At 42.0% G+C, this 12,553-nt stretch overlaps 2 protein-coding genes across 2 annotated transcripts in view; one reads left to right on the forward strand and one right to left on the reverse strand.

Annotated features, from left to right (window-relative positions):
* Window positions 1-117: 117 nt before the first annotated feature.
* Window positions 118-6,840, forward strand: guk1b (guanylate kinase 1b; the record flags this gene model as incomplete). Its single annotated transcript, XM_080770477.1, has 8 exons — window positions 118-212; window positions 1,384-1,496; window positions 2,083-2,124; window positions 3,282-3,425; window positions 4,571-4,667; window positions 5,509-5,647; window positions 5,877-5,961; window positions 6,330-6,840. The coding sequence occupies 8 exons, from the start codon at window positions 118-120 to the stop codon at window positions 6,437-6,439; spliced, it is 825 nt and encodes a 274-aa protein (XP_080626603.1). The 3' UTR covers window positions 6,440-6,840.
* A 2,789-nt stretch (window positions 6,841-9,629) lies between these two features.
* Window positions 9,630-12,553, reverse strand: part of obscna (obscurin, cytoskeletal calmodulin and titin-interacting RhoGEF a) — a 152,108-nt gene continuing 149,184 nt past the window's right edge. The window contains exons 81-84 of the mRNA XM_080770756.1: window positions 11,984-12,207; window positions 11,461-11,557; window positions 11,205-11,354; window positions 9,630-10,748 (exon numbers count right to left, since the gene is read on the reverse strand). Coding sequence (XP_080626882.1) covers window positions 10,568-10,748; window positions 11,205-11,354; window positions 11,461-11,557; window positions 11,984-12,207 — 652 coding nt within the window. The 3' untranslated portion in view covers window positions 9,630-10,567. The remainder of the gene's footprint in view (window positions 10,749-11,204; window positions 11,355-11,460; window positions 11,558-11,983; window positions 12,208-12,553) is intronic.

A 12,553-nucleotide genomic window follows, 5' to 3' on the forward strand; every position in this document is an offset into this window, starting at 1 on the left:
GCATTCTTATCGAATGACAAACAATTTTAAATGAGTTGTCAAAATTATATTTAAATTACAGGAAACATTTCTGGCAACTTGAGGTTGAGTACTGTAAAGGCTGCATTTAACCTAGCCATGATTCATGACTCTCGTATAATCATCATGGCAGTCAGGGCTACATTTAACCCTTCCATGACGTGCAATAGAACTTTATCCAAGGCAGTGGCATGGTGCTGTTGTTGAGTGGTTAATACCCTGGATCAAAGGATTAGAATCAGCACCTTAGCCTTAGAACAGCTAGCTGGCTAGCTAGTTAAGAATCTCATTGCTTAGTTCTTATTGAAAACCTCTAGGATTGCATTACTTTTGGGAGCAACATGGGCAGTGCACCTGGCCCTGGAGATTAACTCCATGCAAGTGTTTTGGAGACTTGGAGTGGGACCAGAGCACCAAAAGAAAACACACACGAACACATGCAACATACAACACGCAAACTTCACACAGAAAGACCCAAGTTGGAATCAATCCCTGGATGGACTTTTATTTAGTTTTTCCCAACATCTCTCCATGGATTGTCCCGCCCCAACATACCTAATCTGGGCATGGTGGAATTTTGAAGGTTACACAGAATGCCATTTGCACGCAAATGACTTGTCTGTGAGCTGGAAGGCCCCTGGTTAGTGGTTAGTGGTTAGATTCCCAGCATCTTGTGGAATCATGTTGAAGTGTCCTTTTCTCCTCCTGCTGGCTGTATGATACTTCAACTCTGATAAACGAGCATAGAACAAGCTCTGTATGTAGTTTAGTACAAAGCAACAAGCATTTTAAAAGCATGAAGCACTTTAGGACTTTTAAATATGGTGTGTGTGTGTGTGTGTGTGTGTGTGCGTGCGTGCGTGTGTGGTCTATGAGTTTGCCTCAAAGGAAGTAACCTTTGGACATGATTGTTGTAAAACTACCGTTACTGTTTCTTCACTCTTTATCTGACCTAATCAATCGACAGACCCTCATGACATGCAACATATAAAAACAACAGAGATAAAAGCAGTGAATCCCTGTTGTTCAATGAGCCAGACTGGGTTTCCATTTCATTGACAGCTAGGTCATGTAAGTGCTGGCTCCATAAAATCACTGCAGTTGTACTTCTGAAGTTCTTAATTCTTGTCTTGCCTCATTGTGTATAATAGCCTATGTTCTGAGCATCCAATACAGGTTCCGCTTTCACCAGTGTGTGTGTGTGTGTGTGTGTGTGTGTGTGTGTGTGTGTGTGTGTGTGTGTGTGTGTGTGCATGCGTGCGTGCGTGCGTAGAAAAATATGGGGTAAAATGTACACCAATTCAATTGTGGCACAATTCAATCTTTCACCTCACCGGTTTGTCTTCTGTGTGTGTCTTGTCTCAGTGAGATGGGTCCCAGGCCAGTGGTGTTGAGTGGGCCCTCAGGGGCTGGCAAGAGTACTCTGATGAAGAGACTGATGAAGGAGCATGAGGGAGTTTTTGGATTCTGTGTGTCACGTACGTTTGTGGGCTGCTGCTCACTTTTGATGTCCCCCTAAGGTCATTGCTGTCTGGCAATAAGCGTTGCCATCCTATCGCCATGTTCTTTAGTAAACTAATGCTCTACAATAGTTTTAAAAAGTAGCGTACAGTATCTATAAGCTCGCAACGTGGCACTTACAAGAAGTGAGAGCGGTTAAATGTGTTTGTGGGTTTTATAAATATTTAACCACAACAACTATATGGCTCCATTGGAACACAGATAAATCTACCCATTTTCTGAGTTTTGGACACACACTGTTTCCACCAAATTGCGGCGATACCATTTCTGAAGGGGAAGTGAAGTGTTGGGCTTGTTTGTTAATAGTTCAGTAAAAGCATTCAAATTTTTATCAAACAATGAATTACATTGGTTTCATACCTTTACACAAAAACTATGACCATGTTTCATTAGTCTATGCAATTAATGTGATCTGTAAGAGTAGAAGCCACTTTTTTCAAATGGTTGCCACAGTCGTATGTCAGAACAATATATACATTTAATTTGATTCCTATATTTTGATGTTTGTTATCCTGTAACTGATGGGTAAACTATTTCTTACAGACACAACAAGGAACCCTCGGCCAGGAGAGGAAGATGGCAAAGGTACAGTAGCATTGTCTGACTTAACATCAGGGGTTTGTGTCGTTATAGTCATAAATGACAATACTGGTGGCATTGTCTATTCACAGCTTTTGTCATATATCGTACATAAACATGCATTTTCCTGTTAATGGCTTTATTTTTAGATATTGCGTTTGCTAAATTTTTTAACTGAACAGCATAATTTATGATGGCTAAACCGGCTTAAGACAGTACATCAAGGACATTGTTGTTCCATAAACCGGAGATGTTGATTCTGCTTGAGCATCGGGTGAGCAATTACAGATGCCTCACTATACCACCGTTGGCTGTGTACACACCAGGGGTGGCCTTAAGGATTGGGAGGCGCTGTTCATGACGTCATAATTTTAATAATTAATAATAATAATAAAAATATATTTTCAGTCAGAGTTTTATCGGACTTCAAAGCATGAACAGCATACAGCACAGCCAAGTAGAAAAATAAACAAAAGCAGCTTGATTCAAGATTTATTTTACTTTGTCTTGAAATTACTGCAACGTATAACTGGGAGGCAGCATATAGGCTATACAATGATGCAATCGTAACTCTCAGCGCTGCTAGTGCAGTGAGTGTACACACTGGGAAGTGGGAACAATTGCAATTCCCAGCCTCTGCCTCAGCCTATTGATTGCCATGGCAACCCCACACCTGCAAATTGATTACTTAACAAGTACACTTTTCACAGTCAGTATGCACTCTTCAGGCACAGACAGACAGAGGCAGACAGACAGATACAGAGATCTCCATATACAGTATGGGCACAAAAGGGACACAGACAGATAGTTAAAACGGGTGCTATGCCAAGTTGACAACGGGTATTATTAGGTCCCCAAGTTGCCGTTCTCAAGTAGGCCGGTGGCCGACGGGCACGTACAGGTCTAGTAATAATAATTCATTTACAACCATTTTTATTCTTTTTGGGAGGCCCCTGGAAGCTTGAGGCCCGTTTCAATTGAAACGATTGAAACATATATAAGGCCGCCACTGGTATACCGAATATAAAACAACCGATTTTGGGCCACAGAGACGCTTATCGGCGACCCGATGGCTCAATGTTGCCTTGGTGTGCAGAGGCCTTTACACAGAGGGATCAACCTTTTTCTGTGCCTTTTTTGTTTTTGTTTGTTTGTCTCCATAGGGCTGAAAACGCTCCCCATGCTTCTCGGGGCTGCATTACTTCCTCTAGCAGCTGTCTTATCCTCTGAAGAAATAGATATGTCAACCTCATTTTCGTGTCCTAACGAATCAGAAACCATTCAAGGTGACCTCCACCATCAGAGCAGTAGAGCACTAATCCCCTCAAGTCAAATAGCCTCTTTCCGGTGATAGTTGCATCAAACCATTAGCATCACAGGAGAAAGTTTGAGCAAGCACAGGTGTCTCCATACTGCTTGCATCACACTTGAGCAAGTGTAGCTATTTATCTGATCTGAGGTGTGTTCAATTCAGAGAAGAGATCTTTGAGACAATTTAAGTTCAAAGTTGAATTTGGATAGTCAAATTGTGATGTGGTGGATTTCCTTTGGACGGCCCTCCAGTTCATAATATGAACAGCTGATTATCATCTGCTGATAGTAATAATCAGATAATCTATTCAAATCTGGTCTACTCACAATCTGGGATATTGTGCAGTTATGTTTCATGAAACGGCAATACACTGGAGGAGGAACTAATCTGCTGGACATTGAAGGATTCTGACAGTATGAAATTTAACCACGTTGAACACAAGAGGAAACATTCGCCTGAAATAGCCGATCTACAAGCTATCGGCTATTTCTGGCGAAGAGATTTGGTGTGGAAGGAAAAAAAGAGTGGACCAAGTTGCAACTCCTGTCCGTTTCATTGAGAACAGAGGGTTTAAAGTGGTTATGGTGATGATCAGTCTTCTTGACCTGCATGGATACAAGAACTTCTTGTGTCCATGCAGTTGACTGATCATGTTTGTTTACAGCACAACCTATCTCCTAGCAGCAAGATCTCTCACTTTTCCTCTACAGATTATCTCGGTCCGAACTGAGTCTTTCATGCTGTCATGCTAATGAGTGTGTATCACAGTGCCCAGCAGGTGGTGTTAAAAGTAGTGGTAGAAACTTGTCTTTTCTTCCCCTAAAAATGTTTTAGATCCCCAGTGGTCTTGATGTTGTAAAGAAGTAAGTGTGGATATGTGTGGATATGTCGATATGGTACAGACAACATAACCTGCCCTCTAATGAATGCATATTCAGAAAGAGTGTTTCAGAATATGTTGTTTACTTTTCTCATACGTGGTTGCACATTTTTAACAAATTCTGTCATAAATATATATCTGTCATATCACTTTTAATAATCTTGCATCATGTATTTCCATTCTATGCAATTTCTTTCTTAACTGTACTAAATTTGCTCTCACATATATGCATGTTTTTCTGATGTACTTGCATCCTCCAGATTACCACTACACAACCAAAGAAGCCATGCAGGAGGGCATTGACAGAGGTGACTTCATTGAAAATGCTGAGTTTTCTGGCAACATGTATGGAACGAGGTAAAGTTTCAAGCATATTTGAGGCCTTGAAATCTAAGTATGGTGTACATGGTAATCAAACTCTACTATGTTCGCTCTAGTGATCCACCCCCAAGTACATTTATTTAGCTTGGTGATTGGTGAAGCTATTCTAAAATAACAATGTAATCATGTTCTCACAAAGAACCAGGTGATATAAATTGGACCCAAGTGGCAATTGTTCATCAATCATCATGTGCAGGAGAACACACAATCGTACGATCAATCAAACATTATACGTTGGCTTCAAAGTGGCCTTTGGCTGAGTGATAAGGATCAGTACGTAGTGTGGTGACAGATGGTGCTTTAACCAGTCGGTCAGCGAAAGGTCAGAAGAACAGACACATTAGATAACACAGTGACTGCTGTAAGAGCAGCTTGGATCAATGTTTCTATCCTCTTAGGTTAACTTCCATGTGAGCAGTACAAAGTTACCCAGATATCACGCTCAATCCCTATGGCAGAAATGCCCAACCTGTGGGCCACATTCTTCGCTTTTTTAAGATGATTTATTGATTTTTGCATAAAAATTTACTGTATATGTCTTTAAATGTTCCCATAAACAAGTCTTAGTGCTTTCTCTGGCTTTATCCTTGTAGCAGTTTTTGTATTGACCTGCACTTTCGTTGAAATGTACCCATTCTACATACTGTGAATAAAATGTTCAATCAATCAAGGTCCCACGTGATATTGTATAGGGGAGTGAGTCGCACTTATATTTAAGTGGGACCTGGTCCAGAAAAGGTTGGAAAAACCACATCTCTATAAGGTGCTTTGTCAGCTGCATGCCACCTTGGTTTATGTTTGTGTTCCTTCTTTGCAGTAAGTCAGCAATAGAGGACGTGATTGCCAAGAATCTTATCTGCATCCTGGATGTGGACATCCAGGGGGTGAAAAAAATTAAAGAAACTGACCTGGACCCCATCTACGTCTCCATCCAGGCTCCCTCCATGGAGGTCCTGGTAAGACTCCAACGTCACATGCACTTTGTATTGCTCTTTTTCTTCACTGCAACCTCACTGTGGGGAAACCCACACAAAGTGTTTCCACAGAGTTTCCCACCTTAATTGAGTGTGACCAAGAGCAAAATGGCTGCCATGTGAATATGGTCAAGAATGGCTTCATTGAATTTAAAACTTACTTTGGATCATACCTTGGTTTTAATGTGTTTGATGCAATTGGATTATCCAGGAAAAACGTCTGAGGGACAGGCAGACAGAGACAGAGGAGAGTCTACAGAAGCGCCTGGAGGCAGCACGCCTTGACATGGAACTAAGTAAGTTTGACTAAGGTCTTTATTTAAAGCTATATTAAGTACTGTACATTTCTTTAGTGAAAACTAATTCATTCCATCCAATCTATTAATATAACTTATACAATCAGGGTGGTTGTATTCTGACTCCCTGCCCTTCTATTGAGACATTTAGATCCTGGGTTTGGTTTGACACAAATTTAGACGTGAAGGTCAAAATGTAATTTCTCCCCTGAGCTCTATTAGCTCAGTGGTAAAGACTTCAGCACTTGCACAGGAGACCTAACCTGGGTTCATATCCGGGGTAGAACAGGAAATACTGTACAGTCATTATGTACTGTAATCTAATAATATTGGAACAAACTAATGATCTATGTCATTGCTGTTTGCAGGTAAGGAGCCAGGATTATTTGACGCGGTTATCATCAACGATGATGTAGATAAGGCCTTTGAGGAGCTGGCAGCCCTCCTCAGTGATGTAAGTATATCTATGATTAGTTAAATTCCAAAATTAAGATACCCACCAGCCACCACTGGAAAATCTAAAATACACAAAATTTAATAGCTTCTCAGAGATAGAAGTACTGTAGATCAGTGGTTCCCAAAGTGGGGTCCGGGTACCTGAGGGAGTTCCAGGGGGGACCCATCTATTTTGTTCATGTTCATAAAGTGCTAAAGTGTTTAAAGCAGTGGTTCCCAAACTTTTTCATGTCAAGGACCCCCAAATTGACACTACTTAGCCTGTGGACCCCCATTTGAAAAGATATGCCAGGGACCCCCATAAGAGAAGACGTACACATTTAGACGTCTACATTTAGACGTCTACATTTAGACGTCTACATTTAGACGGACACATTTAGACGTATACATTTAGACGTCTACATTTAGACGTATACATTTAGACGTATACATTTAGACAGTGTCCCCCCGAGTGCCTCCCCAGTGTCCCCCCGAGTGCCTCCCCAATGCCTCCCTAGTGTGCCCCCTGAGTGCCTTCCCAGTGTCTCCCCAGTGTCTCCCCAGTGCCTCCTCAGTGCCTGCCCAGTGTCCCCCAAGTGTCTCCAATAGCAATACAAGAGCAATAATACAAATTAATCTTAATGTATTAATCTTATTAATTAATGAATCAAATTAATTAATTAATCAAAATTGCGGCCTGTGCCCAGCACCATGCCAAAGCTTTTTCCTGCAGGAAACACTGCTTGTGGTTGTAAATATATTGTTATCCGTGTTGCGAGGATGAGGGGGTACCTGGAAAAATATCTACCCCAAAAGGGGTACCTGGTCCAAAAAAGTTTGGGAACACCTGCTGTAGATAATTCAAGTTGGCTGATAAAACACTATTATACTTTATTATTATAGATTATTATGTAGGCCTACTGTATGTTTTAGACTTAGAGATATCCTGATCAGGTTTTGGGTGATTTCTTTGTATATGTTAGCATTGAGGAGCACTCATACAGTACTCTCCTTTTCTCCTGCAACAGGAAATCCAAAAAGTTCTGGAGGCCAAGTAATAAGACGAAAACACTCGCCAGGAGATCCAACAGCTCTGGTCCATTTGACGCTATGGTACCTTCGATCCTTTCCCCTCACACCCACGGCATAGCGCAGCAGCAGCAGCCTCTCGTCTTTAGTATCAAAACAAAGACGGGTTTAAGATGTTGAAAGCCTACTTCTCCACTTTCACCTTTTTGTGTACTTTTTGTAACCTGAAAAATACCAATAAATCGGTTGTAAAAAACCCATTGACCAGATTTTTCCTTCTGGTGAAATATTTTCTTTTCTGGCCAAAAAGTGTATTTCAGACGTGAGGTGGGGGCAGGCTCTGAGTGTTCCCACTAAGGAAAGTAGGCTTTCAACTCCTCTAAACCGCCTTTGTTTTGATGAGTAGTGAAAGCATATTTTTAATTTTTTACTACAGACGAGAGGCTGCCATACTGGGAGGTGTGCGCAACGGCTCGGAAGTAAAATAGCGTTAAGGAGAACTCCTGACGCTATGGACCAGACACCAGAACTACTGTAACTCTACCCACTGTTACCTGTGATGTGTCAAAGCTGATTCTTATTCTGACTCTAGGCCAAATGATCAGCGATAAGTCTCTCTCTACCTCTGATACTCAGGTTGTTGTCATATATGCATATTTGATTTACAGACAGATGGTAGAGGACCTCCTAAAAGTAGGCCTATGCATGTACAGTATGATACAGTCTTGTGAATACTGGAGAACTCGGGTCGCCGACTCTTCTTCATCTTTGCCGAGATTTCTTCCCCTTTCGCCGACTCTTCGTCACTTTCCGGTCCGAGTTCTGTCTGAGAACTCGGACGGAAAGTGACGAAGAGTCGCCGAAACGGGAAGAAATCTCGGCACTGGAGCGCGCATCTAGCTACTGACTAATGCACGCTGATCAGACAGCAGATCAATAATAGCATGCAAAAGCATTCAGCTTTCACAAGTGTGCCCATATAGAGAAGGAAAATAATTAAGAATTCGGTGGCATTTCTTTCACATTGCAAAAGAGCAATTTTTGCTCTTTGTCCTAGATAGAAATGTGATGATTTTTGTATAGTTGTGGATTAACAAATGATAAAGCACAGGGCCTCGCATTTTTCAATGAATAGCTAGCCCAGTGTTTTGATATGTCCAGGTGTGCCGCCTGATTTGTCAGAAAGTAGCCTAACACTAAGTTAGTGTTACTTTCTGTCAAAATCCTACTGGGCTGCAGGCTTCCTATTGTTGCGTTGTCACATGTCTAACCGTCTAACCATTAGACGTGCGATAACAACAACACGGAACAATAGACTCTAACGACCCTCGGCCATTGAAATGTTAATGCTTAGACGCTAACACTGAGGAGCTAAAGTAAACGTGACGAATGTCACGTTGTTGTGATGAAACATAATGTGCCACGAAAAATAGCTGTCCAAAATAGCTGTCCATAGATGTCCAAACATGATCGCCTCGTTCGGCCAGAAAAGGAAAGCATAAATCACAAGCAATGATCCTGTGGTGATCACAAGGATCGAAACGTCTGCTCTCTGCATTGACAACTTGTAAACTGACAGCGGAGCATATTGGTCCCAACTTTTGACCCAATACACCATCTAGTGGCTGAACGACGGAAGACATAAAGGCATCATCATTGTTAGCGTTGCTATTGCATTCGAGGCTGCGGGCTATATAATTTTGCATATTTGCATCTCGTTAGTTAGCCTATTCTGTACTGTTGTAGTAGGCTAGACATTTACATAGGCCTAATTTATCTGCCACTGCACTGTTTTATACAGTATCACAACAACGTCACGTTTACTTTAGCTCCTCAGCAGTGTTAGCGTCTGTTTGTTTACTTTAGCTCCTCAGTGTTAGCGTCTGTTTTGGTTGTGTTGCTTTAGCATCGTTAGCACATTAGCTAACATTCAGAAACGTGCAGCTGCAGCTGCTGAAAACCCCGAATATTCTCCCCGAAACGTGGAGAATATTCGGCAGAATGTGAAGAAGATTCGCCGCGCGACGACTCTTCTTCCGATTCTGCCGAATATTCTCCACGGTTTGCCGACTTGTCTTGAGAAGTCGGCAAAAAGGGTAAATCCGCCGAGTCTTCTTGTTACCGTCTTGTCGGCTGTCATACAGTATTTCACATACAGTTCAAGACCAAATAAACAATTTTCTGCATGTGTTATCTGTGAAATTTCTCTTAGGATTACCAATAAGGTAAGGTGCTGTCTTAAGTGAATATTCTTGTCAATTGATTTAGCTTTAGTTAAATATATACCAATCCATTCTATGGTATTCGTTTTTGCTCCCATTTGTGTTTACATGTTGTATGAATAAACAATATGGCCTGGGGACAATGATTGATCACTCTTTGGCTGACTGAATGGAAGATAAATTAAACAGCAATGAGCCAATATGGGCCAATGAGCATGAACAACAAACACATTAGGTTTTCTAATCAAATCTTCAATTTACACATTGTAACAAGAGAGAACAAGAGAATGCATGTAAATTGTATTCACTCAAAAAATATCTCGTTAACAATTCACTGAGCTTAAAAATGTTTTGAAATATCATAGCTGGTACACATGTCATCACCAGACATACAGTGTACTGTATATGGTACTGTACATGTACGTCTGTCACTGTTGCAAATGATCAAAATTATCACAGCATTATACACTTCATGCCTCAGTGACAAAAATATCCCTGATAGGCTGCCATACTTCACCCGAAAACAAAATAAATAAATAAATCAAAAGGCAGCACACTCAGACATATACATTAATTATGTATATGTGCACTTTGAACACCTCACCTCTTTAAGACACATCACATTCCTGTGATCAGAGGACAGCATTGTTTGACCAATCGTCCAGACAGGGGGAAAAAAAACTGAAATCTTACTGAACCAGCTTGAAATTTGTCCAGAAGAAGAGGCACTGCTAAATAATAAAGTGTTGTGTTAAAATCAAGACAAAGTATGTTCTGGCAACATGTTATGAAAGTATAAGTGAAGCCTTGAAAGTAAAAGTAAGTGTGTGTGTGTGTGTGTGTGTGTGTGTGTGTGCGCGCGCGCGCGCGCGTGCGTGCGTGCGTGCGTGCATGCGTGCGTGCTCTCACTGTTCTTTGTCTCATTCGAAGAAGGGGCCCTGTAGCTTGGTGCAGACGTGCTTCCGTTTGACCTCCCTGTCGTTGAGGTAGGCCTTGAGTTTGTCTGTGGAGAAACACACCATGGAGTCCTTGTGTTTGCTGGTAGAGCGGTGGCCTCGCACCCAGGGATTCTGCAGACACTCGGCTGCAGTGGGTCTCCCCCTAAAAGGACATTCAGAAGCACACTTTTATTACTCGGGGGGCATCGGAAATTACAGCATACTGTTTACAGATATCGACTCTGTTGGGCAGAAACCTGAATCTCCATATTTCACCTTTATGTTTTTTTGCTATGCATAACAATCTGAGAACCCATCGGCAAATAAAGGACAAACTGTGCCTTCTTTTCCGGGAGTCAATAGTCTGTCTCGAGAGACTATGCTTATAATGATGACATGCCCAAAATATAAACAGATGCCAGGTTTACAGTGGATTAGTCTGTCTCTGGGTCTGTCTCTGGGTTTTATAAATATTGAGCCAATGAAAAGCAGCAGGTTTTGGACAAGGTTTCTGCACCACAGCGACATGCCTCAGAGCATTAGCTTCATATAGCTACCTATTAGCTACAGAGCGCATGCTATGCTACAGAAGCACTAGCACTAGTACAGAGGCACTGACCAGGCCTTGTGGTTCAGGCTGGTCTTCATGAAGTTGATGGCTCCCTCTGACAGACCAGGGTAGCACCCGCCGAACTGGATCTTCCCTTTCTTGATGTTCTTGTCCCGCTCCCAGTTATGGTCTGCATTGAATGGACTGTCTGCACTCAGCCTGGGAGGAGGATCCAAAAAGGGAAGTACGACTGCTAAAACATACTGATGATTTTACTCAAACCAACATGAATTCCAACTAATAATTCCTATATTTCTTTACTTACATGATAAATGCAAGAACGCCAACAGCCCAAATGTCAGTCTCGGGCCCAACACCCTGTCCTTCCAAGATCTCCGGAGCTTTAGGAAGGACAATGTAAACTGACAAAACAGAGGGGAAATTTTCAGCCCTTTTCAAAAAAGGGCTGTTCCATCGCTGAAAATACGATGTTCACCCACATGCTATATTTGCATTCATTGCAAATTAATTTGAATAAGTAAATGGGAAAATAAATAAGAAAGGATAGACTTAGTGGCTTGTTAAGCTATGGTAGCTATAAGATGAACACAGAGTGGTGGTGATCTGAGGTTAGGTTGAGTTATATCCGTCCATCAATCCCTTTCCTGTGATGTTGAGGCATATACCTTTGCTGCTATATTCTGTTGAAGGTCATGACAGTCATAAAGGGGATTAGTACATTAGAAATGTCTACAGGAAACTCTACTCTACAAAAAGTCTACAACAAATCTACAAACATTCTCCAAGTCTCTTGCATTTATGCGTGAAGTACAGCACTCAACAGTTACCTTTGTTTTCAGGCAGCCCTTGGATGTGTTCTATGTTGACTGGCTGTCCCGATGTGAAGGTCTGGGCGGAGCCAAAGTCGACAATCTTCAACTTGTTGTGGTCGTCCACCAGCATGTTGTCCGACTTGAGGTCCAGGTGGACCACACGGCGACTGTGCAGGTAGTCCACGGCGCTCAGGATCTGAACCAGCAACTCTGCAACATGCGTCTCGCCGTACAGGTCCCTGTGACATGCAGAGAAGAGACTCGCATTTACACTGGTCCACTATTCTACTGACCACGCTGCGTCCTCCACTCATTTATTGCAGGTTACTTTGAGAACATAATATAAATCCAAGAGGGGAAAAGGGGTAGTCACAGCAGCTAGGATTAGCATACCGCTATGCTGTACTGTCGATTTGACTACACTATAGAGCAGGGGTTCTCAACCTTCTTGTCTGGGGACCCCCGGAAATGCTTTGGCCATGTCTCGCGACATCCCCCCCAATACAAACTGACGGCTACAATAACCTTAATAATAGAGAAAATAACTGTGACGGACATTGTGCATTTGTTTGTTTAACTGTATGT

This window comes from Protomyctophum bolini, assembly GCF_963924005.1.
Source record: "Protomyctophum bolini genome assembly, chromosome: 8".
Classification (NCBI taxonomy): Eukaryota; Metazoa; Chordata; class Actinopteri; order Myctophiformes; family Myctophidae; genus Protomyctophum; species Protomyctophum bolini.